This window comes from Dromiciops gliroides, chromosome 1, assembly GCF_019393635.1.
Source record: "Dromiciops gliroides isolate mDroGli1 chromosome 1, mDroGli1.pri, whole genome shotgun sequence".
Taxonomy (NCBI): Eukaryota; Metazoa; Chordata; class Mammalia; order Microbiotheria; family Microbiotheriidae; genus Dromiciops; species Dromiciops gliroides.
This window is the reverse complement of record NC_057861.1, coordinates 49,138,190-49,164,528: the sequence shown is the minus strand read 5'-3', so window position 1 is coordinate 49,164,528 and position 26,339 is coordinate 49,138,190. Positions and strand designations below refer to the sequence as shown.

At 50.4% G+C, this 26,339-nt stretch overlaps 2 protein-coding genes across 5 annotated transcripts in view; both read right to left on the bottom strand.

Moving 5' to 3' along the window:
• Positions 1-8,897: 8,897 nt before the first annotated feature.
• On the bottom strand, positions 8,898-16,299 carry PLPP2 (phospholipid phosphatase 2). The gene is made up of 6 exons (XM_043965179.1): positions 16,097-16,299; positions 13,362-13,513; positions 12,580-12,857; positions 12,213-12,270; positions 11,892-12,068; positions 8,898-11,688 (listed from the first exon to the last, which is right to left on the bottom strand). Exons 1-6 carry the CDS (start codon positions 16,146-16,148, stop codon positions 11,545-11,547), a joined length of 861 nt encoding a protein of 286 aa, XP_043821114.1. The 5' UTR covers positions 16,149-16,299; the 3' UTR covers positions 8,898-11,544.
• Positions 16,300-19,648: 3,349 nt separating this feature from the next.
• MIER2 (MIER family member 2) overlaps positions 19,649-26,339 on the bottom strand; it is a 40,450-nt gene continuing 33,759 nt past the window's right edge. For 3 of the 4 annotated variants that reach the window (XM_043978338.1, XM_043978340.1, XM_043978341.1), the window contains 4 exons: positions 23,092-23,216; positions 22,677-22,813; positions 21,517-21,955; positions 19,649-21,224 (listed from right to left, as the gene is read on the bottom strand). In XM_043978338.1, the coding sequence (XP_043834273.1) occupies positions 21,203-21,224; positions 21,517-21,955; positions 22,677-22,813; positions 23,092-23,216 (723 nt within the window). In that variant the 3' untranslated portion in view covers positions 19,649-21,202. The remainder of the gene's footprint in view (positions 21,225-21,516; positions 21,956-22,676; positions 22,814-23,091; positions 23,217-26,339) is intronic. The other variant, XM_043978339.1, reaches the window with a different exon arrangement.

The following is a 26,339-nucleotide window of genomic DNA, read 5'->3' as shown; positions in this document are numbered from 1 at the left end:
AAAGGCCTTAAATACCAAACAGAGGGGGTTCGTGTTTTATTCTGGGTACAGTAGGTAGCCAGGAGCTTCTTGATCAGGGGAGTGACTTGTGCATGAGAAATATCAACTTGGAAATTACATGGAGGTTGGTTTGGAGAGGGGAGAGGCTGGATGGAAGCAAGGGGACCAATTAGGAGAATATGACAGTAGTCTAGGTTAGGAAGCAATGGGAGTTTGAAGTGGAGGCGTAGCTGGGGGAACAGGAAGGTGCCCAGGGTGTTGGGGAGGGAGAAAGGACAAGATTTGGCAACTGGTTGGATATGGGGAGTAGCCAGAGTGGAGAATGAGTCTGAGGTTGTTGTAATCATGAGTAGCTGTTAGGATGGTGAACCCAACAGAAATAGGGTAGTTAAGAAGAGGACTGGGTTTGGCGGGGAGAGATAATGAGCTCTTTTTTGGAAGTGTTGAGGACAGCTAGGTGGCACTACAGTGGATAGAGAGAGTGTTGGAGTCAGGAAGACTCATTTTCCTTGGCCTCAGACACTTCCCAGCTGTGTGACCCTGAGAAAGTCACTTAACCCTCTGTTTGCCTCAGTTTCCTCATGTGTAAAATGAGCTGGAGAAGGAAACAGCAAACCACTCTAGTATCTTTGCCAAGAAAATCCCAAATGGGAGTCACAAAGAGTCAGACACAATTGAAAAACAAAACAAAACCAAAACAACTGAACAACAAAAAGGTTGAGATGCCTCTGGGACATCCAGGTGAAGATATCTAGCCCGGAGGTGGCTAGTAGTGTGGGACTAGAATTTTGGGGATATGTGAAGCAGGCTCCCCTGCTTAGTTTCCACTCCATCATTATCATCTTTTTAATTCCCTCTGGCCTTCCCCCTTTCAGCTGCCTTTTGTATATTGTCTTCTCCCATTAGACTGTAAGCTCCTTGAGGGCAGGTACTGTCTTTCTTTTCCTTATTTGCATTTCCAGTGCTTAGCACCGTGCCTGGTTTAGGTGCTTAACAATGTTTATTGTATCACAAACAAGGATTGGGTAGAGATACATACTTAGATGTCTATCTAGATGGAGAGGGAGGGAGGAGGGAAATAGAGGAGTCTTCTCCCTCTGTATCTTTTTTTTTTTGTGAGTCAGTGGGGGTTGAGTGACTTGCCTAGGGTCACACAGCTAGTAAGTGTCAAGTGTCGGAGGTCGGATTTGAACTCAGGTCCTCCTGACTCCAGGGCCGGTGCTTTATCCACTGCGCCACCTAGCTGCCCCTGTGTATCTTTATAGGAGATAATTTAGTACTTTGAAGCTAAGGAGGTCACCACATGAGAGAGTAAGAGTAGGGGGAGAAAAGAAGAGAGCCAGGATCCAGCCCTGGGCTGTTGTTTGTCCTTCGTTCCTGAAGAGGACATTGGGGTGATGTCATGACTTGCAGTCAATGGATTTAAGTAAGGGAGGGCTGTGCAAAAACTTTCTCCTCCAGAGCCATCTGGGTCCAGTGGCAAGAGGTGGATCAAGAGGACTGGAGATGGCCCTGGATGTTTAAGGCAATTGGGGTTAAGTGACTCGCTCAGAGTCACACAGCTAGTAAGTGTCTGAGGTGAGATTTGAACTCAGGTCATCTTCATTCCAGGGCCAGCTTTCTATCCACCTAGCTGTCCTTTCAGCCCCGGCCATGCCTATGGGGGGGGGGGCGCGGCAGGGAGATAGGAATGATGATCCATCGGGGAATCTGAGGAGTGGTCAGACAGGTAGGGGGAGAACAGAGAGGGCAAGCTCTTCCATGAAAACGCAGATAGGAAAGACTATTGAGGGGGACAGTGGGGCACTGTCAGATGCTGCAAAGAGGTTGAGAAAGATGAAGGCCAAGAAAAGGGAAGAGATCGTTGGTAGCCCTGGAGAAAGCAGTTTCAGTAAAGAGGTGGGGTTAAAGTCAGATTGCAAGAAAGGATAAAGAAAAAAAAAACCCCAAGCAATGAGGGTTAAGTGACTCGCCCAGGGTCACACAGCTAGTTAAGTGGCAGGTGTCTGAGGCTGGATTTGAACTCAGGTCCTCCTGAATCCAGGGCCAGTGCTTTATCCACTGCACCACCTAGCTGCCCCAACCCAAGCATTTATTAACCGCTTACTGTGTGTCAGGTCTACTGGGCTGAGTACTTTTCACCTCATTATCTCACTTGTTCTTGAGAACAACCTCGAGAGGTAGGTGCTATTACTTTCCCCATCTTAAAGTGGAGGAATGAAAGGCAGAGGGAAGTTAAGTGGCTTGCCCAGGGTCACACAGCTAGTAAGTGTCTGAGGCTGGATTTGAACTTAGGTCCTTTTAATTTTAGGCCCAGTGTTCTATCCACTACACGACCTAGCTACCTCTTAGAAGGGGGTAAGAAGTGAGTGGAGAGTTAAGTGGAGGTAGAATATTGGAAGCTTTTTTTTAGAAGTTTGGCTGAGAAAGGAAGGAGAGATAAAGGATTGTCACTTGAGGGGATGGAATAATCAAGTGAAGACTGGTTTTTTAGAGATGGGGAGATCTGGGCTCATCTGAGTGAGAATGATTAAAGAGGCAAGCTCCTAGGAGGTGTATATATATTTTTTGTTCAGTTGTTTCAGAATCTATGTGACCCCATTTGGGATTTTCTTGTCAAAGATACTGGAGTGGTCCATCAATTCTTTCTCCAGCTCATTTTACACATGAGGAAACTGAGGCAAACAAGATTAAGTGACTTGTCCAGGGTCACACTGCTAGTAAGGTCTGAGACGACTTGAACTCAGGTCTTCCTGACTCCAGGCCCAGCGCTCTATCCACTTTACCACCTAGCTGCCCAGGCACATAGTAAATATTTATCGATTGATTGAGACCTGAGGGCCAGTAGCTAAGATGTGGTCATCTTAGATGGACAGAGTAAATCTCAAAGGAAATGAGGTGACTGAGTGATGGGGAAGGGAGGCAGGTCTGGAATGGCCGGCTGATTGATTGATTGATTGGAAGCGGTAATGAGCAATGATGGATATGCCTCCTCCTCCTGATCCTGGGGAAAGGGAGGCATGAGGTTCACCTAGCCCTAGAGAGGGTGAGGCCCAATGCTGAGTCTTCTGGTGGGAGCCAAGCATGCAAGAAGAGGGAAGCAGTGTGGGAGGAAGAGGGCTAACCCAAGAATAGTTTGTTAACAACTGGACGATCCCATGGAAAGGGAGGGCAGGAGGGAGAGGGTGAGGGCTCAGGTAGACCTAGAAGAGGAGAGGGAAGTGCTGGGCAAAACGAGTTTTCTCTTCCTCAGGCTCTGCTAGGGCCTAGCAGAATTCCCCAGGAAGAGGAGTTAGCATATTAAGAGTGTAGACTGCAGGGGCAGCTAGATGGCACAGTGGTTAAAGCACTGGCCCTGGATTCAGGAGGACCTGAGTTCAAATCCAGCCTCAGACACTTGACACTTACTAGCTGTGTGAGCCTGGGCAAGTCACTCAACCCCCATTGCCTAAAAAAAAAAAAAAAAAGAGTGTAGATTAGTAGACAGGTACCCCTCTCCAATAAGCCCCAGTCAGATGATTTAATATCAATTTTTAATTCATCTTTCTTTCTCACAATGCTGGGGGAGGGGAGGATCCAGGGCCTGATCTCAGGCAAGGTCCAGAGAGCCAGTTTGGGAGACTCCTGGGGTTCTTTTTTGGGGGGGGGCAGGGCAATGAGGGTTAAGTGACTTGCCCAGGGTCACACAGCTAGTAAGTGTCAAGTGTCTGAAGTTGGATTTGAACTCAGGTCCTCCTGACTCCAGGGTCAGTGCTTTATTCACTGTGCCACCTAGCTGCCCAAGCCCCAGCTTTCTAACTGAACCCCTAGCCCTCTCCCAGCCTCCTCCCTAAGCCTCTGATTATCTCTGAAGGCTGATTTCTCAGCAGCTCTGGAAGGCCCCATTTCCCCTCAAGCCACAGCAGATCCAGCCTAGGCAGGTCCCAGATTTCCTCTTCCCCAAGTTTGATCCCTCTGGAGCCCTGAGACTCTGTGGTCAGGTCAGGCGGGAGAGCCAAGGGCGGGAAGAGGAAGGAAAACTTCCCCCAGTTTCCCTGGGGAGCAGCTGAGGCATCAATCATTGGTCCTCAGGAAGCCGCTGACCTCAGGGCTGGCCCGGCAGCCACAGAGCCCGGCAGTCTCTGGGAATGGCTAGGGGCCAGCAGCCTTGGCTGGGCTGGGATTCCCACTGGAAACAGGGCCTGAATGAGCAACCTTTCCAAGCCTTGGCCATCTTGGGAAGAGGCCCCCTCCCTGGGTCAAGGGAAGGGATGCCAGGCCCTGCTAAGGAGGCATGCCAAAGGGAAGAAGACCCCCAGGGCCCGGAGATAGGAAGGGGTGGGGAGGAGACAAGGATAAGGAAAATACATTTTCCCCCACTAACATGGGAAGGCTAAACCCTTTTCTTTGTCAGCCCCCTTGTGGAAGCAGGGAGTGGGGATGGGAAGCATCCCAAGCTTAGGGGAGCAGAGCATGAATGAGGAGGAAAGGTGATATTTAGGGAAAGCTAGGGATTCTAGATCTCTAGAAATGGAGGGGTTTTCCAAGGCCACCAGGTCTCAGAATCTTGGAATCTCACATTTTACAGATAAGACAACTGAGGCCTAGGGAGACAAAGTTGAGTTCCAGATCCTTCCAGGGAGGGAAAGTATAATGGTCTCTCCATACCCTTGTCCTATTGCTCCTCTGCTCCCCAAACCCTATACCCCCAAAGCGCCCAAGTGTGAGGACAGAGAGATAGAAAGACAATCTCTGTCCCACTAAAATGTAAGCTCATTGCCCGGTAAGGATTATTTCATTCTTTGTATCCCCTCAGTGCCTAGGATTGGGCTTGGGTTTGGGGGAGACATCAATCAATTGCCCTCAGGGAACCCCAAGTTGCTCAGGAGAGAGGCTAAGAGACAGCAACAGTAATGATCTCTCCAGGGCAAATCGGGGTTTGATTTTCTCATGGGGAGGCCAGCAAAAGTGTATCTTTTTTGAGGTAAGTGTGGTGTAGTTAATAGGGCACTGGGTTTGGAGTAAGGAAGACCTGGGTTCAAATCCCACCCTTAAGAAACTTACTATTCAAATTTTTTTCAGTTCAATAAACATTTATTGAGAGCCTACTATGGATCAGGCACTGTGCTAAGTACCCAGGATACAAATGAGAAAAAAGAGTCTCTTCCCTTAAGGAGTTTACAATCTAAAGAGAAGGAAAGTTTGGGGGCAGCTAGGTGGTGCAGTGCACAAAGCACCGGCCCTGGAATCAGGAGTACCTGAGTTCAAATCCGGCCTCAGACACTTGACACTTATTAGCTGTGTGACCCTGGGCAAGTCACTTAACCCCCATTGCCCCGCAAAAAAAGAAAAAAAAAAAGAAAAAAAAAAAGAGAAGGAAAGGAAACTGGGGGGAGGGCAGGTAGGACATAAGAGGGGCCCCCAGTCTGGGGCATTGATGTTTTCCCGAGTCCAAACCAAGCAGAGTTTCTGATGTAGAGTTAGATAGAAAGTTCAGCTCTCTAGAAAGGAAAGTGTTGGATGTTCCTTTTTTTTTTTCTTTTTTTCAGGGCAGGGAGGGCTAAGTGACTTGCCCAGGGTCACACAGCTAGTACGTGTCAAGTGTCTGAGGTCGGATTTGAGCTCAGGTCCTCCTGAATCCAGGGCCGGAGCTCTACCCACTGCGCCACCTAGCTGCCCAAAAGGAAAGCTTTGGGAAGACTTGATCAACTGTGTAAGCCTGGGCAAGTTACTTAACCTATGTCTACCTCATTTTTCCTCTCAGATAAAATGACAGGAAGTTGAAGTCCTCTGAGGTCCCTTCCAGCCCTCAGTCTAGGATCCCATGGCTTGGAGTTCTACAGAATTTTTCCTGAACAACCACACTGGGAGTGGCTACTAACGTGTATCAACATTATTCACCCATTATACAAGAGAGGAAATCTATACACTGAGAAGGCAGTCACAGCTCCAGGAAAGGGAGGTCCTTCCACTGCTTGCCCCACCTTGGGAAGCTCCTTCTTTGTGGGGAAGACAAAGCCCTGGCTTCAGGGAGCTTCCACTGAACCCTGAGGGGAGCTCTGTGTTTTAGACCGAGAATGTGTTGCAAAGGGGCAGGGAAAGACCTCGCATTGTGTACTATGAGGAGGGGGCAGATAAACAGCCAATCAGAGGGGCGTGCTCGGATGCCAAGAGCAGAATTTCTAAGGGCAAGGGGTTGGGGTGCCCAAGGGCCTCCCACTTGGGGTGAGGCAATATCACGTGACTAAAGATTGCCCAGGGCCGATCTTAGGCAATCCTTTAGGATTGTGAGTACAGGAAGCGGAAGGCTGAGCCAAGGGAAGAGGCAGCTCCTAGCTTGGCCCTGCCCTGCCCAGAGTCCCGAGGATGGGAAATCTGGGCTTTTGCTGCCCCCTCCTGGCTCTGCTGCTATCCAGCAAACATAGTCTGCCTCCAGCAAGGACCACCCACCCCATCGCCTGATGGGCTGGGATGATGAATCCTAGGAGCCCAGGGCTGAGGAACTACAACCTGAAGCTGGGACCAGTCTCAGACATCCAGGGGTCCCAGCCTCTAGTCTAGTCTCCTGGGCGGCTGGCTCCTCTCTTCCCTAGCAGAGGGTAGGCTAACCCTTTCTGTCCGGGTCAGTGGGCCCCCTTTCTCCCCACAACCCAACAACAAGCGTTTAGGTATCTACATTGTCAGGCGCTAAGTGCTGAAAACTCACGAAAAAAAGAAAAGGAAAATACTTGTCCACAAAGAGCTTGTATTTTATGAAGAGACACACATATAAAAGCATATTCAAAACAGCTGATTTATGGGACCCTATGCACTTTATAATAATTATTTCATTCTGTCCTCACAACCATCCTGGGAAGAGGTAGGTGCAATTATTATCCCCATTTTACAGACAAGGAAACTGAGGCAGACAGTGGTTAAGTAATTTCAGTGCCATCCAGCTAGTACCAGGAACTGAATTTGAACTCAGATCTTCTTGACTCCAGGACCCATACAGAAACCACACCACCACCGACCTGTCTCATTTTATATACAAAATATATGATAGGTCCCAAGGAGGAAGTGGCACCAGAGTCATTAAGACCTGGCTTCAAAAACTGTCTCCAAAATGTACCAGGTGGTGGGACCGTGGGCAGGTCCAACTTTAAGATAAGTCTCTAAGGTACAGAACAGCCCTGGTAGAAGAGCCACAGCCAAACCATGAGCCCCATCAGACTCTTGAGGAAGTGAGCTCATCCATCCGTTCCATGGGCTGGGGGGCGGCCGGTGTTGGCATGGAAGTCTAAGAGGTAGCAGTCACCTAGTTCAAACCGCATCCAAAAGGAATCCCCACTATAGGCCCCATGGAAAGGAGCCCTCCCCCCAGGGGCGGCTCCCCATTTCCCCCCATTCCACTTTGGGCCAGCTCCAGGTATTAGGAAGGCTTTCTTGGGGCAGCTAGGTGGCGCAGTGGATAGAGCACCGGCCCTGGATTCAGAAGGACCTGAGTTCAAATGCAGCCTCAGACACTTAACACTTACTAGCTGTGTGACCCTGGGCAAGTCAACCCCAATTACCTCACTTAAAAAAAAAAAAAAAAAGGCTTTCCTGACGCTCTGCTTCAATCTGCTTTTCCACACCAACCACCTGGCTCCAGGGCCAAATAGAACGAATCCAATCTTTCTTCCGCAGGACAGATTTTCAGTGCTTCCTGTCTTCTCTCCATCCTCACACTCATGGAACATGGGCTCCAGGTCCTTGACCACTTGGTTGCCCTCCTCTGGACACTTTAGGCCTATCACTATTTTGTATACTGAAGTACCTAGAACCCAACGTAGTACCCCATATGTGTTCTAAGGCAGAATACAGAGGGGCTACTATCACCTCCTTATTCCTGAAACTATGCCTTCTCAATGTCACCCAGGACCAAAAAAAGCTTTCTTTGCTGCTGTATCCCATTGCTGACTCACTGTAATCCATTAAAACCTCCTGGAGGTTCTTTTGTTCACCAGTGTCTCCGTCTTCTTCTGGTTGGGAAATTGACTTTTGGAGGGGCAATGAAGATTAAGTGACTTGCCCAAAGTCACACAGCTAGTAAGTGTCAAGTGTCTGAGGCAGCTAGATGGCACAGTGGATAGAGCACCGGCCCTGGAGTCAGGAGTACCTGAGTTCAAATCCGGCCTCAGACACTTAACACTTACTAGCTGTGTGACCCTGGGCAAGTCACTTAACCCCAATTGCCTCACTAAAAAAAAAAAGTGTCAAGTGTCTGAGGCCAAATTTTAACTCGGGTCCTCCTGAATCCAGGGCTGGTGCTCTATCCACTGCACCACCTAGCTGCCCCCAGGAGATTAACTTTAGGAACCCAAATGTAAGATGTTACATTCACCCCTATTTAATTTCATTGGATTAGCTTTTAGCCCAATGTCTTCAAGATCTTTCTGTGTTGTCACCCAATGGGTTAGCTGCTGTCCTTTCCAGCTTCCGTCATTTGAAAATTTGATGAGCGGGCCATGAACGCTTTTAACCATCATTGGTAAAGATGTTGAATGACACAGGGCTGAGGACGAATCCCTGAGGCACTCCACTGGACACCTCTGGCCAGACTGATATTAAATCATAATGACCACTTCTGACTCTACATGATCATCTAGTCCACCTCTCTCCATCTTCTGCATTAGAACTGCATAAAGGACTTTATCAAATTCTATGCCAAAACCTAGGTAAATCATTTCTAGGGAATTCCCTCAACTGACCAACTTAAGATACCTTGTCCAAAAACTCTTAAGTTTTAAAAATGAATTTTAGGGGCAGCTAGGTGGCACAGTGGATAGAGCACCGGCCCTGAAGTCAGGAGTACCTGAGTTCAAATCCGGCCTCAGACACTTAACACTTACTAGCTGTGTGACCCTGGGCAAGTCACTTAACCCCAATTGCCTCACTAAAAAAAAAAAAATTAAAAAATGAATTTTAAAATTGTTTTTACATGTAATTGGGGAAAATAAAATAGTAGTTTAAAAAAAAGATACTGTTCAAAAAGAGAAATAAGGTTACTTTTGACATGAACTATATTTGCCAAAGCCCTGCTGGTTCAGATATTTGCCAAACATCTATTGAACGTCCATCCTAGAATTTCCCCAGGAATCAAAGTTCCCTGGCCTAGTTCAGAGACTCCATTCTCTCATTTTTGAAAATCGGACCATTTTCATTTTCCCTGTTGTCTTGCAGTTGTTCAAATATTAGTGGCTCAGCAACCCCTTCTCTTCAGTTCTTTCAGTACTGAGGATGTAGCTCACCTGGGCTAGGTGAGCGGGATTATGATGTATGTGTAGGAAGGCCAGATTGGCTGGCCCACAGTAGGTGCACACACTTGACATCTCAGTCCAGGGGGTGTCAAATGAGCCATGCCCCTGCTGTTGGACCAGGGAAGCCCCTCTGACCTTTCCTCAGGCCTTGATCTCTGCAGCTTCAGAGAAAGAGGAAGCCTGGCTACTGGTACTGGCTGTGCTTCTGATTTGCTGAGTGACCCTCAGCAAGTGACTTCCCTTATTTGATGCCTCCCATTCTGAGGTCCCTCCTGGCAGTGACATGCTAGGATTCTGTCAGGTTGGTCTTTGGTGCGCTGCCTAAGTGTCCTTAAGCTACCCCCTGGATGCACAAAGCAACCCAGCTCCAGTACAATCAAAGTCATTTTCCAGCTCCAGGGTTCTGGGCGCCTGATAAAGGTTGGTGTGTGATAACAAGAGCTGTTACCCTACCAGAAACAACTGTGCCACTTACCAGGGGGCCTTCTGGAGACAGTATCAGAGCCTGAGGAACAATTCAGACAGGGAGGCTTTCAGGCTGAATCGAGGGGAGGGGCCCCAACCCTCCTGCTCTTGGCTCCAGATGACAGACCTTCTCTTCCCAATGACAGCTTGTAATTCCAAGTTTGCAAAGCATTCTACAAACATTATCTTATCCTCCCATAACCCTGGAAGTTAGGAGTTATTATGACTTCCATTTTACAGATGAGGAACTGAGGCAAACAGAGGTGAAATGCTTTGCCCGGGGTCATAGAGCTAGCAAGTATCTGAGGTCACATTTGAACTCCTGTCTTCCAGACTCCAGGTCTAAGTGGCTTTTCTTCTTCCCCCGCCCCTAACCTCTCCAAGAGATAGCTCCTTTGCTGAAGCGGCAATCACAGAATCCTAGAAGAAACTGAGCTTCGAAAGACCACTTGCCTAACTAAGGTCACCCAGCAGGGCTGGAGCCCAGGTCCTCCAAATGCAGGTCTTTTTCAGGGGCCTGAGCTGATAGATGGTAGAAATGAGTTGGAGGAAAGGAAGGTAAGGGAATTCTCCAAGTTAGTGGCCCAAGTATGGAATTTTCAGGATCCCAACACAGGGGTTTTTCCATAGCTCCTTGTATCTAATCTCAGTCAGAGGCAGATGGACCTGGGCTGGAAAGGGGGCGAACCACCAAGTCCATGGGTGCCCACCCCCTCTAAACCACCAGGCTCCCTCATTTCGGCCTTGATTTCTAGCCCCGAGGGGCCCAAGAGCTCACACTGTTTCCCTCCTTCATCCCTTTGAAGTGCCCAGACAGGTCCCTCCAGCTACAGGCCTAGGGCTCAGGGTCAGGGAAGCCTGTCTTCCCAAGCAGAAAGAATCCCGAAATAGTCCCTGAGAGAAGGCATAGGAGAAGGGGTGCTCCTCGGCTGAGCAGGTTAGAGAGGATGGATGCTCTGGGTTAGGATTTGGGGAGACTCAGAATTCCTGTTCTGTAGCCAACACCGTGACTCATTTGGTGACCGCCCAAAGGTATCCTCCCTGCCTCTTCCTGGGCCTCAGTTTCCCATCTATAAAACAAAGGGGTTCAACTCAATGGTTCTCTTCCAGCTCAGACATTCCCTGCCTTCCCGTCCTGACATTCTCTCTGCCCTTCCAAATTGGGTAAGAATTTTAGGGCAGTCCAGGGGGTTGAGTTATTGGGGCAGCAGCTGCTGCTCCTCCTCTTCTTCAGGGTCCTCTCAGGCTGGATTGCACGAGGGCAGGGTAGAAGTAGACAGAGGGGACTCTTTGAGAAGGCAATGATGGCACCTTCCAGTTAAACCCTTCCCCAGTTTCTGGGAAGCTGCTGAAGCCGGAGTCTTCAGAATAAGGGAGGGACAAATGGAATGGGGCTGGAATGAGAACACAGGGATCCTTCCTTCCTCCTTCCCCAACTTTCAGAGGTCAGTCCAGGACCGAGGAAGAGGAACCAGTTCCCTTTCCCCACCAGAGCTGTTCTAATTCAATAAAAACTCACATGTAAGTCACATTACAAAAACAGCAAAGATATAGGTCTCATTCCTCTCCCCTCCCCAGCAAAGTGAAGGATGCTGCATTCCTACAGACAGCAAGTCCTAGCCTGGCCTCAGGCTCTTTCCCAAATGGGAAACAGAGGCAAGATACCCCTAACCACAGTTCCCTAAAACAGCTTTTCCCCTACCTAGTGGGACTAAGCCCAAGGACATGAAGCACAGAGGAGCAGTCTGGCCCAGGCAGGGGAGTGCTGGTCCAGGGCCAGGGGGATGTGTATCCAGGAGAGGGAGGGGTGGGAGGCAGCTCAGGAGGCTCCTACGTAGCTGAAATGATTTCGGTCACTCTCGGTGAGGGTCAGGGCCAGGGCCAGGCTGGGCTTCCGTTCTGACTCCTCATTTGGGCTGGGCTGAGGGGGACGAACCTTGAAGAAGTCTGAGACATAGCGTACCTGAAAAGGGAATAGGTCAGTGGAGAGAATGAATGAATAACTGAATTAAGGAAAAAGAATTTAAGTGTACAGAGCACTAGGGACCTGTGGGGAGAGAAGGGGAAGAGGCAGAAAAGGCAGAGAGGAGAATAAGAGAAGGGCCGTGGTGCTCCAAAGATGGGGGAGCCCAGGGACAGCTGCAAGGAGTGTATGGGGCCCCTCACCGTGAGCCCGGCGATGAGCGCGCCCTGCAGGAGACCGGTGAGCACGTCACTCCAGTGGTGCTTGTAGTCGGCCACTCTCGTATATCCCACGTACAGAGCAAAGGCCACCAGGAAGAACTGGACAGTGGGTCTCAGCAACCTTGCCCACCGCCAGCAGAGACGGGCCTGCACGTACAACTGCAGGGGAGATGGAAGCGTCCATGGGGCTGGGCTGGGGAAAGGAGTGTCCCCATCTCTGTCTCCCTTCCATCCTTTCCCACCCTCCTGCTGCTGGAATAATTAGGACCCAGGAGTCCTGGGGGCCCAGCAGGGCTCACTCACCGCAAGGAAGACCATGCAGTACATGCCAAAGGAGGAGTGGCCCGAATAGAAAGACAACCTAGGGCAGGAGCAAAAGCACATCTTAGAGGCTCCTCACAGGCAGAGCCCTCCTACACCCAACACAAAGATGCACTCACTACATGGGTCCTTAGGGTATGGGATGTCAGGGATGGGAGGGCCCTTAGAACATAGGATGTCAGGGATGGGAGGGCCCTTGGAACACAGGATGTCAGGGATGGGAGGGCCCTTAGAACACAGAATGTCAAGGATGGGAGAGCCCTTAGAACAGTTTCATCCATCCTGCCTTAGGGGAGTCAGGTCTCAAGGGAGGAAATATGGCCTGTGGGGCCTGGCCCCCGTGGCTTACCTGGATTCAGTGACATTTGCAGGACTTCCCCGACACACGGCCTCAGGTTGAACATAGCCAGAGCAGTTGACTCGAGACCAGTCAGGATCACAGACAGCTATGAAGTTGGGGCGAAGGCGGCCAATCATGTACTTGGCTAGATCAGTCAAGGACTGGCTCACACTTGCCCCAAAGAGGTAGGTGCCCAGGACCTTGTAGAGGGCAGCCACATAGTTGTTGAAGTCTGAACGAGAGTAGAGGCGCTCTGTGTAGACTAGGTAGGCCTCTCCAGATGAGACCTGCCAAGTGAAAGTTGGTTAGGGGACACAGACAGGCTTCATCAAGGACCCAGGAAAGGGGCAGAAATGACAAAAAGGGGTCATCTTTCTAGGGGACATGGCAGCTCCTGAAGGGCACCGTGCTATAGTGGCCCGGGAGTCAGGAGGACAGGGTTCAAATTCAGCCTCAGACACTCACTAGCTGTGTGACTGGCTATGTGCCTGTTTGTAATTGTCTGTACATTGTCTCCCCCCATTCGACTGTTGGCTGGTTGAAGGCAGGCACTGTGTAACACAGGTGGTCTCTCCCCACTCCCCCTGCCAGTCCATTCTTCTTCCTATACCATAAGCTGGCCTCCTCTTGCCAGCTGCCCCATGATATCTCCCCAGCTCTAGGTGCTGGTAGTCCTGGCTCAGGCAGGGCAGCATCAACTCTCACCCGAGGAAGTCTCCCCTTTCCCAATGTCCCCCCCAACCCCCACTCAGGGCCAAGCTGGCCGCTTCAAGAGGGCAGGGCGTCCTTACAATGATGACGCTGACAGTGATGGTAACGCCAGCCAGGAGGCCATGGGTAATGGTGTCAGGGCGGTAGGGGTATCGGATGGTGTCATCACTACAATAGAAGCCCCTCTTGTAGGGAGAATTCACCAGTGTCAGGATGATAAAGGGCAGAGCAGCTTAGAATAAAGAACAGAGAACAATATCACTGCTGGGAGGGCCCTTAGTGTCAGTCCTCGGTGTCAGAGCTGGGTAGGCCCTTAAAACATACAAAGTCAGCTGGGAGGGTCCTTAGAACCCAGAATGTCAGAGCTGGGAGGGCCCTCAGAATACAGAATACCAGAACCAGGAAGGGCCCTTAGAACCCAGAATGTCAGAGTTAGAGGATCCTTAGAACATACAATATCAGAGCTGGAGGGTCCTTAGAACCCAGAATGTCAAAGCTGGGAGGGCCCTTAGAACCCAGAATGTCAGAGCCAGGAAGGGCCCTTAGAACACACAATGTCAGAGCTGGGAGGGTCCTTAGAACATACAATATCAGAACCAGGAAGGGACCTTGGAACCCAGAATGTCAGAGCTGGGGAGGAGGGTGATTCCCAAGAGATCATGGAGTCCAATTCTCTCATTTTACAGATAAGGCCAGGAGAGGAATGGGATCTGCCCAATGTGCTGAGTGTCAGTGGTCAAAGGGAAGACTAACGCAGGTGTCCTCATTTCTGACCCAGAGCTCTTTCCGCCCTCACCCTCCCAACACCAGCAGCTCATACCCAGAAGCACCCTACCTACCCTTTGCCCTCAACCTGTCAGGCAGCACATTTTCTACTGGCTTTCAGGTGTCAGATAGGGCAGGGCCAACTGGACCAGCCTCACCCAGGGCCAAGCCTTGGACTCACTTTCCTCAGAGGCCAGAGGTAAAAGAGGTGTTCTTAGAGGTTTGAAGGGATGGAAAAGGGGTCTTCGGTGAGGGCTGGGAAATGGATCCATAAAGGGGTCTAAGACCCTGAACCCTCTGCCACGGGGCTTGGCATAAAGGAAGGTGCTCCCTGGCATGCTCCTTCTCTGGATCCCACTTTTCTCCTCTATAAAAAATGAGGGTCTGGTATTCTATCATCTCCTCCTATGGAGCAGGTGATGTCAGAGGACCCCCCTCCACCCCCCACTTTACAGAAAGGAAGCAGTGGCCCCTAGCAGGGCCCCAGGGGAAAGGAGATAGTGTCCAGGGTATTACGGGGATCCAGGTGGTTACCACTCCCGACCCATCTCCTCCCTTAGGGAGGGATTAAGGATTAGCTCCAGATAGGCCAGGTCAGCTTGATTTCCCTCCCCCAGGCCACCTTAAAGGGCTACCTTTAGCCCAGGCTCCAGCAGCTTCAAGTCTCCCAGGCTATTGTCTGTCAGCCCCACAGTAAACACTCAGCCTTTGTCTGGGCCCTGGGGGAGGGGATCCGAGGTGGCCCTCGGGCTGTCAGCAGCACCCCCCCCCCCTTTCCAGGAAAACCAACCAGTCTGACTGGTTTGGGATCGGCTGGGGCTAGGGTCCCAGCTCAGATTGTCCCCCTCCCTCCCCCAGCCACTCAGCTTTCATTAACTCATACCTGTCCCCTAAGCCCCACAGTCTCCATCTACAATTATGTTTCCCTAGAGGAGCATTTTCTGCAACTAGCAGAACCGGACTGGCCAAGGAGCCAGGAAGCAGGATGGGCCGGCTCTGCACAGGCTCTGGTCTGTCTCAGCGGGCAGGTGTATGGGGGATATTTGCTTCAGTTTGGTTGGGAATCAGCTACAGGGGCCACCGAGCCCTGGCCTCGGGGATCCCAGTTTAACTGCCTGTGTGTCTCTGAACTCTGAGTTCCTTGTCTGTAGAACGAAATTGCTGGCTCTATGCCCTCCATTTTTGTGTAGACATTCTGTGTGCTGAAGTTTTCCAAGACTCGGGTTGGGGATGAGTCTGAAAAAGTCCCTAAAGTAATCCTCCAAATTCGAAAGTTAGAGGAGTATAGAAGGGAGGGAAGACACCAAGAAGTTGCATCTCATTCATTCAACAAGCCCGAGGGCTGCCACCATGCTGTGTGTGGGACCCGGATCCCAGACCTTCACGCTTCTGTCTTAAGGTCTCCCTGCCTGGCAGGGACTAGCCAGGCTTAGCTCAGGCAGAGTTCTCCCAGGTCAGGACTCCCTCCCTTCGATGATTCATTGCCCCAGGGAGGGAAACCAGAGGAAGGAGGGCTGGCACAACCACCCTGATTGGAAGAGGGACCAACTTCCTTCTCTTCCCAAGCAACTCCCCTTTATAGGTGGGAGTTTACTCAAAGAGTCAGAGATTAAAATAGCTGTAAATGCATAGTGCAATCCAATCCTTTGATTTTACAGATGGGTAAACTGAGGCTCAGAGAGTGAAAAAGAGGGTTAAGGGTTCAACCCAAAGTCATGGAGCCATGGCGCAAAGCTGGGGTTAGAATGTAGTTTGCCCCAGAGGTCGTTCCCACCCCCATCAAGTCTTCTTCATAGGGGAATCCTTCCTCAGATCCATGGGGAAGTGGGGGGGGCGTTTATTTAAGTTCCCCGGTTCCAGCCTTCCCAGGTCTGGGCCCTTGGGACACCTCCTTAGGGGCCGACGTCCAATTTGGAAGGCCCTTTCTCCTATTCCCCCCAGACGGCGGGGTCCTGCACAGCTTCGAGATGGGGTGGAGGTGGGCACACAATTGCATAGGGGGTGGGGTCCGGGGATAGGAAGAAGGGTTGGCGCTGAACGCCCGGCTTACCGACCACAAGGCACACCACGTCGAGCACCACAAACACCTTGTTCCTCTCCATGCCCGGCCCGTCCCAGCCTAGCCCTGGACGGCTGACTCTGAGCGCAGCTCAGCCCCGGCTCCGCTGCCCCGGGAGGTGGACGCGGACGGGGCGGGGGCTCCGGTTCCTCGGCTGGGAGCCGAGCAGCCAAGAGGGAGGGAAGGAGGGAGGGAGGGAGGGAGGGAGGCAGGCCAGCCAGGCTGGGCTAAGGGGAGGAGAGGGAAAGGGAGCAGTCACATGGCGGCGGAGCCGGGGCGGGCGCCCGAGGGGCGTGGACCAGGCGGGGAGGCTGGACTCTGGCCCCGTCCCGCCCCCGGAGGGAGGAGGAGGAAGGAAAGAAGCGAGAAGGAAGGTGCAGGCTCATGGGGATCCAACTTTAGGATTAGAAGGGCCCCGAGAGGTTTGCCCCGTCCAGTTATTTTCAATCAAATGGGACAAGGTTTCGCCAGGCGCTTGCTTGGCACAGAACCTGGTGCACAGTAGTCGCTATATAAATACTTATTCCCTTCCCTTCCCCTCATTTTGGAGATGGGGAAACCGACACCCAGCTATCTCCAAGGGCATGGGGAGTTAGTGACAGATCCGGGAATAAGGAGCTCAGTGTCTTTATGCCATTGCCTCTTGTTAGAGGTCATTTGGGCCAATTTTCCCGGGCAAGTCCCTTCCCCCCCAACCTGTTTTAATGTAAATTGAGGGGTCCTCTCTCAACTCAGAGGTAGTTGGGGGATGCAGGATACAACTCTGGACCTGGCGTCAGGAAGGCCCAGGGTCCAATCTGCCTCAGACATTCACTGGCTGTGTGGGACCTTGCAGCAGGTCACTTCACTTCTGCTTATCTTAGTTTCTTCAATGGTGAAACTGGGATAATCATAGTAATATGGTGATTCTTTGTTAAACTGCCTTCCTGCCTTCAGTCACTGCTCTCTCCAGTTCATTCTCAAAGTTCTGGTACAGCTTCCATGGAGACTTTAATCAATCTTTCCCTCCCTATTGCCCGCCCCCAGCACAAAACGTTCTCTTCCTGCTCAGATTTTCTTGGAGTACATTGTCTGGACCATTGTCCTTAAGACACACAGGACCTTCAATCCTCTTTCTCATCTATCACCCCTTGCAAGTTCTTTGAGGGTAAGGATATATATTTGTAAATTTCTATATGCCCAGGCTCTAGTACTCTGCAACTAGTACATAGTCATTTGTTGAATTATCCTAAAGTTCCACCTAGTTCTGACCTTTGGTTCTAAGGGAGGGAGGGGATCCAAAATCTAGGTCCCTGACACATCTGGATGATAGCAATGCACCTCTCCGCATCCAAGGGTGTGAACAGCCCAGGTAGATCTTTGCATCTCTGGGCCCTTGGGGGTAAGGAAGCTATTACTGGGACCAGGAAAAGAAGATTCTCCTGGAGCCTCAAAAATCACCATGGAACCTTAAAAATGGATTAGTCCAATACCAGTCACAAAAATGGGGGTGAGGAGCCTGGAAACCAAAGGGATTTTTTCACACATAGATCTTCCTGATTCCCAAACCAGGGTTCTTGTCACTCCAAGCACTGGAGAGGCAATGCTGCATAGCAGAAAGAGCACTGACCTTTAAGTGAGAGAAGCTGGATTCAAATCTTGGCTACTACTCATGTGACCTTAGCTGCCCCCCCCCCGCCAATCCCCAGGGCCTCTTCTATAAAATAATGGGTTTGTTCTAGATTGGGCAGGGGGATGTGATAGACTGGAGGGCATGAGGGCATGTTCCCAAATTGGGGAAAGAATTCCCATATGCCCCTGGTTGTCATTTCATCAGCTTCTCATACTAATCGCAAGCACCGCAACTCTCATTTCCACTAGATGCAGTGCTCAGATCCTTTCCTTAAAGTGGCCTGCCTTATACCCTAATACTCTTGTAAGCTGCCTCAGTAGCTAAGGGTCCCCTGCTTCTTGGAAACAGCCTTTGGACGCACTTGGTTTTTTTCCACTTGGGGAGGGTGAGGTCATGGATCCCAATAGGGAAAAATCTATAGCATAGGGAAGGTCCAAACTCAGTAAGGAAATATGTAACTAATCCCTTCAGTCAATTTCCTCTGCCCTCAAGAAGGGACTTTCCTTCAGAATATAGGATATAGTTATGACAAACTAATTTTTTCCTTATTCATAGTGGGGGTAGTGGCACTGGGAATATAGTTAGAGGATTCATTAATTAACCCTTCAATTTGCAGACCCAAAAGCTTGCATACCTAGTCTCATTTTTTTTTTTTGCGAGGGGCAATGGGAGTTGTGACTTGCCCAGGCTCACACAGTGAGTGTCTGAGGCTGGATTTGAACTCAGGTTCTCTCGAATCCAGGGCTGGCGCTTTATCCACTGCACCACCTAGCTGCTCCCTGTATACCTAGTCTCATCCTTGAGAATCTAGGGTGGGAGGTTGTCACACAAGAGGATTGATTTAGTTTCCAACAGACAGATGGTCCAACTGGAGGCTCCTAAAACCAGAAGAAAGGACCATAGATAGGTTTTATCTTTATGACCCCTGCATATAGGAAGATAAGTTGTTATGCAACTGAAAACTTTTGTGTAAATCAAACTCAATTTAAAACGTCCAAGGATATTAAATGATGTGGAGTGTGCCTAAAAATACCCCTACTGAGTCAGATTCCATTGTCAGTGACAGAGCACAAGGAAGTAATGGCCTGAGGGAGTGAATGCTAGGTTCCAGCTGACTGGTCTCCCTCCCCTTACTCATTCCATGTGGTCTAGACAGCAGTAGCTACCTGGCAGGATACTCAAGTACTCTAGAACCCCTGATCCCTGCAGAACCTTGGAACCATGAAACTTCAGAGCTGTAAACAGACCAGAACCATCCCACTTGGGGTTCCTGCTTCCTTCTTTACTGCCCCAAGCAAGCAGAAACTATCAGCTGGTACTAAATGCTTCTTCAATCAACCCTCTTCTCAGTCACACCCATTGCTTCTTGGCTTTAAAAAAAATTTTAATGGAGTAACTTGCAGAAAAATTTTGTAGCTGCTTATCCTCACAGATCGTAAAGGGTTACTATAGGAAAAATACCTCTTTTGGATCCGGATTATATAAACTACGTCTGTGATTCTCTCCAAGAAAGGGCAAGAACTATTCACTATCTTTCATTCACACACTCACTTTTCCTTGTTTTTTTTTTTTTTTGGTGAGGCAATTGGGGTTAAGTAACTTGCCCAGGGTCACACAGCTAGTAAGTGTTAAGTGCCTGAGGTCGGATTTGAACTCAGGTCCTCCTGAATCCAGGGCCGGTGCTCTATCTACTGCACCACCTAGCTGCTCCGCACACACTCATCAATGACACAACTATGTTGGTTGACAAAGACAAGTCCCCTAGGTTTGCGGAACCTCAACCCAGGACTATCTTGAGTCCTAGAACCCAAGTGCTGAACTCATAGGCCCTCATTAGTGCTCAATGGTATGTAATTAGCCGTTGCCTAAGAGGACCTTAGCTTTTGTAAGACAACAAAGTTTCCCAATTCCCGTTATGACAAGGACACATCTTTGACTTCAAATCAAATTTAATAAATAACGGCGAGGGCTATTGAAGGCAGTTTTCACTTCACAGTGTGGTCCTTGGGGGAGGGTTTGAGTCTGGCCCTCAGGAACAGCTCGGGGAAAAAACAAATGTGCTTCATGACATATGGACCTTGGGGGTGGGGGCAGAAGAAGCCATGGCCCCTGCCTAACCTTCAGGAGCCCACTGATTTGTAAACAACAGAAATATAAATAAATGGGAAAGGAGGGGCAGGGGAAGAGAAGAGAAAAAAAGAACAAAGCCCTCCAGCCATTCTGCAGAAAACAAAATCAAGGCTTGGAGGAAACATGGGCATGGACAAGTGCCCTCTCTATATTGCCAGGGTGAGGAGGTTGCTTCCTTCCCAAGAGCCCTCAGCGATTCTAAAATCGAGCTGTGGCTGCCACTTGCTTTACGCAAGCCAAGAGGCCAGACACTCCCATCTGGCCCCCACCCCTGCAGCTTGGCCAGGGCCAAGCCAGAAGAAGGCCCTCCCTGCCTCCATTTCACACAGAGCAGAGAACTAGGGTCTCTGGGCCTATTTGTGGGCCTGGGAGGTTAGGTCATCTGACCAGGGCCGGTGGCCAATGTGACACGAGGGGGGGAGGGGGAGGAGCAGGGAGTGAGTGTAAAGTGCTGCTTGACCTGAAGTGGAGGGGAGCTGACAGGAGTCACTAAGGGCCCAAACACAGTCTAGAGGTATATGGCTCCGAGTCCGGCCCCTGCCCCACCCTTGTCCCCCACGTTATTTGGCACCATGAGCAGCAGCTGGCCATCCTGCTGGCCTTCTTCCACATGCCCCTAGGGAGGTCCTTCTCCGGAAGGGAATGTCTTTCCCTTTGCCCAAGCCTCGATGCTGACAAAGTCAGGAGCTGCCATCAGGCTGGGGGAGATTGCTGGTGGAAGGGGCTGGGCCAGGTCCCACTCACCCCCAAAGCCTGCCTTCCCCCCACCTCACTGGGGGGGAGTGACTCTGACCTTTTCTAAAGGTCCTGGGGGTCCCTTTCCCAGGCTAGGCTGGTGGTCTCAGCAGACCCCTCCCAGAGGGCTCATCCTTACAGTGCTGGAGTTGTCCAAGAGGCCACCATGTCCGCTGCCAGCAACGGAAGTCCAAGGAGGGCCTGGGAGGCCTGGGTCCTCCTCCTCCTTCCCACCCCCTACAGGCTGCCCTCTAGCACCCACTCTACTCTGCCCTGGGAGTTGCTACCAGGTTTCAAGTTGAGCTGAGGGGCTGGAGAACCTTCTCTGCCCCAACCCCAGTATGCGGCTGTGTCTGGAAAGGGCAGGCGTCAAGGGCCCAGCAGGCCCAGAGCTCCTCAACCCCTTAGTTCCACCTTCCAAAATGGAGGAGTTGACCAAGGCCTGGGAGGAGCAGGATGGAAGTGGGGGTGGGAGGGCTCTGACAGAGGCAATAGCAGGACAGGCCTGGCATGGGCAGAAGGGGGAAGAGAAGTTGTCAGCCAGAGCCCTACAGTCTGAAAACAGTGACGCGTTAACAGAGAGGAGTCTCGGTGCACACACCTGCCCCCAGATTAACAAATCAACAGGTCATCACGTTACAGCTGTCAGAAGAGAAGAGAAAGAGAATTATTTCCATTAACAGGAACCACCCCCACCCACTTGCCAAAAGAGATGCTGACTACCCTTCCCTTTGTGGGGCATGGGCACTCAAGCCACAACTGCCCCAGTGGCAGAGGCAGTCCTCCTGACACCCACATCCTAGCGGCCCGCCAGCCCTCCTGGGCCTCAGAACTCTATCCAGGGCCCTGCTTGGCTTCTTGCCCCACACACCTCCCTTTTCCATGTACTAGGTAAATGGAGGATGGGGAAGGCTCCAGAGTCGGGGATGCTTACTGTGACAAGGGCTCAGGGTGCAGCACGGGGGCTGGGCAGGCAGGGTGGGCAGCCAGGAAAGGATTTACATCCCCGATGCCAAGGAGTCCAAAATCTGTGACTGACAGAGCCACCTGGGCAGGGGCCACAGCTTCCTCCGGGTCTCTGTCCAAATCCACATGGCTGGAGATGAGAGGAAGTTCCTCCCCAGGGAGTGCCGCAGGCAAAGCCAAGTCCACTGCCAGCCGCCCAGCAGGGGCTGGATCCAGCTCTGCCTTGTCTACTGCTGGCAGTGGATAGAAGCCTACGTTAGCTGGGGTAAGGGACTGCTGGGGCAGAGGGATGACCGAGGACTCCTCAGCTGGATCCAAGGAGCAGTTGGCCTCCGAGGGTGTGCTGCATTGGCCCGACTCACTCAGGCTGCCCAGGCTGCAGGCTGCGCTTTCCACACTGAGAGGTTCTGGAGGAAGAGGGGGGCAAACAGGGACTGGGTGAAAGGGAGGCGATTCCACTTGTACACTCCTTTCAGGACCTCCCACCCCCAACCCCTCCCTCCCCTGAGACTTAAGTCCCAAAACTGAGGCAATGATTCCCAGGTGCAACCAGGCGTTAACACTTTGAGTGATGGGGAGCTCACTACCTCACAAGGCAGCCCATTCTATTTTCTCTCTCACTGGCACATTTCCAGAGGAGCACCGTTGCAGAGAGGAAAGAGCCCAGGGCTAGAAGACAGGACACCTAGGTTCTAGTTCGGCTCTGCCACTGACCAGATCTTGGCCTTGGACAGGAGGCAGCGAATCAAGTATGGCCTTTTCAAATGTACCCACAGTAATGCAGACTGAGGAGAGGTGAAAGAGAAGAGTGTAAGTGGACAGAATTAGGCAGGAAGGTTTCAATGGGGTTGGTAGGGAAGGAGCAGACAGTTTTACCAATGAAAGCAGCAGGGAGCTGCTCACTGCCTTCCCCCAGGCCTGGCTTGGCCTGGCCCTCTCCTATGAGGTCTGCCCCACCCCGGGCTAGGATAGAAGGCCCTGAGGTCAGGCTCACTCCCATACCACCTCAGGGCACTTTACCCCATGTTGCTAGTAAGCAGCAGAGCTGGGACTAGAACCCAGGTCTTCTGTCTCCAAGTGCAGAGCTCCTTCCATTCCACCGTGTCTCTACTCTCCCTTGGGAGCTACCTGTGCTCTCCATGGCCAAGTGGTCCTGGGGGAAGGTTGAGTCCAGGCAGTCAGTGGCCGAGGGGACAGCCGGGGAGCTCCGTGAGCGGCCAGAGCCTTCTACCTCACCACTGTCCAAGTCGTTGTCTGCAAAGTCCCTGCGGAGCAAAGAGGACACCATGAGGGCACGGGCTGGGACCTAACGTGATGGAAAGTTGGGCAGCTTTCACCTGCTCCTCCCCCACCCTCTCCCCAGAGAGGCCCTCCAAGGAATGGAGAACACTGCGGGGCTGCCCATGGGAAGGTCTAGTTCTCCCACGCTGCTGCTTGGGAAAGGGGTCAGGGCTGGGGAAACTCCAACCAGGAGCCCAGCACCAGTGGGTCCCTGGGGCCTTTATGACGTTACTGATGGTATCGTGAGAAGCTTTTCACGCACGTGGCTCCAGGCTGGACGTACTTCTTCCGGCCGAAGCGGGTCTGCTGGGTGAAGTACTCGAAACGATCAGACTTCTTCCACATATAATAGTATTCCACGCACTCACCCACTGACCGTGTGCGCACCTGGGATGAAACCAGAGTATAAGAGCTTCAAGACCCTGCTAGTCCAACCCACACCTGACCAAGCAATCCCGCTACGTTCCCCCCAAGAGGATCATCCAACCTCTTCTTGTAAACCTTCAGTAAGGAGACCCTTGTTATCTCTCTCCCAAGACAGATCCTAGATTTCACTCTGAGACAGCTCTAATTGCTAGAAAGTATTTTCTCCCACAAAGCCTAAATCTGACTTTGTCATTTCCACTCACTGATGCCAATCCTGCCCTATTGGAGGGTGGGGGTGAGGGTTTAAGGAGAACAAATCATTTCTCTTCTACCTGACATCCCTTCAAATACTTTAAAGCTAAGCCATGATGTCACACCCTCCCCCTCTTCTCTAGGTTAAACATTCTTAGTTCCTTTAACCAAACTATGTATGCCATCTCTCTCTCCCCCTCACACCCAATTCAATGCCCTTTACTGGAAACACTTTAGCTTATGAATGCCACCGACAGTCTCTATCTAGAGTTGTGTCCTATCTCCTTGGGCCCAACTCTAACATTCCATGGACATGCTTATATATTCAGACTTCGTTTTCTTTCCTCCTCCTTACTCAACAACTTGGACTCTGTCCCTTGTCTGTTACCTTAGGTTTGACCTGATAGCCTGAACTCCACCCTTGATTTCCAATTCATTCTCTTACCCTGTCTGTTTCTACATTCATCTTGCCACCCAACTGTGGCATTCACTATGACAACCTGATTTCTCTGTCCCACTGTCATCCACCATTAGGTGCCCATGATACTGGCCAAGGACACAGATTTATTCATGTTTTACCTTTTCCCCATCCAATTTGACAGGTCCCTGGCAGGTGCATACAGAAAAAGCTAGTGGTTGTTGGTTCTCAGGGCAAAGGCCTCTATGTCTCTACTGCTGCTAGGGTTGTGTAACCTCTGGCTTTATGACTGGAGAAAGGAAGAGGTAAGAGGAGGCCTGAAAAAGAAAGGACTCCTCTTCCTCTGATCTGGGGAGAAGGTAGAGAAGAAATGTCACAGGATAAGGCTGACGTTGACTCGATTACCTAGTTTTTCTGGTAGAGGAGTACGTCAGGAATGAGAATGATCTTGCGTGTTATTTTTGCACCTTCAAGTACCACAATGAAGTGGAATGCTACAATAGACTAATTAGATCATTTCACAACATCTCAAAGTTCAGTATCTTCAGCTTCTAAGGGAATAAGGGGAGCAAATGATCACACACAGCCAACTTCTCCTTGGAAGAGGGAAGAGCCTGACTTTAGGCAGAGGATTTTTGGAAAATTCTGTGTAAATCAAACTTGACTTAAAATGTCCCAAGAAAAGCAACTTGACTTGGAACTATCAGGAGAGAGGGATACCAGGGGTTCCACTCCTAGCCATCTACCCCAGGAGGCAATGAAAACGGGAAAAGACCAAAATATTCTAACAGCAGCATCTTTTATGAAAACGAGAACTAGAAACAAAGTGGGTACCCATTGACAGGTGATGGTCTAAACAAGTTATGGTACATTAATGGAATGAAATAGTATTGTGCTGTGAGAAATGCAGGCTATCCTAAACAGAAAGAAATATGGAAAGGATGCAAAGTGAAGCAAGCAGAACCAGGAAAAAAAAAGATACAAATCTAAACAGAACAAGAATAACAAAACAATCAAAACTGAATTAGAAGGACCAAAGAAATAAAAGGAGAGTCTTCCCCCAAATCTGCCACCCCGCTTCCACAGTAAGTCACAACAACATTTTCAATATGCTGGTTAATTTTGCTGAACTTTTTGACTTTTCTTCCTCTTCTAGAAATTCTTTCTTCCAGGGGATGGGAAGGGAAGAAGTAGGAATGATAGATGTTGGAAAGACCAAAGTTGGAGGTAAGACTGGAACTGGAGTCTGAGGTAATCTCTTCTGCCAGCTGGGGCTGGCTCCCACCTAACAGCTCACACGTAGGAGCAGCGGTTCTTAACCTGAAGGCTATCAACTTTAAAAAGTTTTTGATAACGATTTCAATGTTATTAGTTTCCTTTATCATCCATAGCATTTTATGTATTTAAAAACATTTCTCTAAGAAAGGACCCAAGCAAATCCAGGACGATTCAAAGCACACAGGGACTAAGTCCTGGCCCCGGCTTTGGGAGTCCTGCTTTCTTGGCCTTGGATTTCATGCCTCTAATGAGGACTTCTCAGTTTTCCACCCAGTCTTCGAATGAAAGGCCCAGCTAATGCCACCATTCTTATTCTAGGGTCTTCCAGGCCCCGCTTTCTGTTTAATTGTGGATATGGAAGGGAGTTCAAAGGCCACTGAGGTCTCTCTACAATGTCCCCAGAGATGCCACACAATTTGTCTGAAGACAGCCAGTGACAAGAGAGCTTACCGAGGCAGGTCATTCCACTTTATCTCCTACTTTTGTCTTCTGAGACTGAGCACAGTCCAATCTAAATCGCTCCTTCCATACAACAAGGTAAGGGAATATTGCTATCTCGATATCTCCCTCTCCCCTCATTTCTTCCCACTCATCTTCCTTTGGCAAGGAGCCTAAGCTTCTGGCTTCCCCAGCCTGGTCACCCAGTCTGCTCTGGGGGTGCTGCCTGTTGTCAATACTACAATATGGTGCTTTGAACTGAGCACAATACTCCGGAGAGCTTGATGAGGCCATCAATATTGTTGCCTCCTTTTCTATGTCATCTGTCAAATCAGGATAAAAATAGCACTTCCCTCCTGGGGTTTCAGAAGGATCCCAACAGTGAAAGATGTGAAGTGCTTAGAAAACTTCAATATTGGCTATTCTTATTTCCAACATGCTGCTGCTCTTAATGAAGCCCAAGATCGTAATAAGATCAGAGGTCTGATGTAGGAAGGGAATTGAGAGACCACTAATCCTATAGATGAGAAGCCTGAGGTCTCTGAGGTGGAGGGTCTTGTCTCATGTCAGTGACAAAGAGCTGGAATCTGAACCCAAGGTTCCCAGTCCCTGGGGGCTGATGGAGTGTCCTATGATATTCTACCTCAGTCTCCTGATTCGGTTTCCTTTTCCTGAATTCTCTAACTTTTAGCTATCTTTAGAGTCACTAATGAAAATGTTATTGTAGCAGAGAGGGTGCTCTGTTTATCGTTCTGTGA

Excerpts from the sequence above, each read along its gene's own strand:
- PLPP2 (XM_043965179.1), bottom strand. The coding sequence starts at position 16,148 with ATGGAGAGGAACAAGGTGTTTGTGGTGCTCGACGTGGTGTGCCTTGTG. Across the intron at positions 13,514-16,096 it reads CGTGGTGTGCCTTGTGGTCG|CTGCTCTGCCCTTTATCATC; the intron begins GTAAGCCGGGCG and ends CTTTATTCTAAG. Across the intron at positions 11,689-11,891 it reads CGCTCATCGCCGGGCTCACG|GTACGCTATGTCTCAGACTT; the intron begins GTGAGGGGCCCC and ends TTCCCTTTTCAG.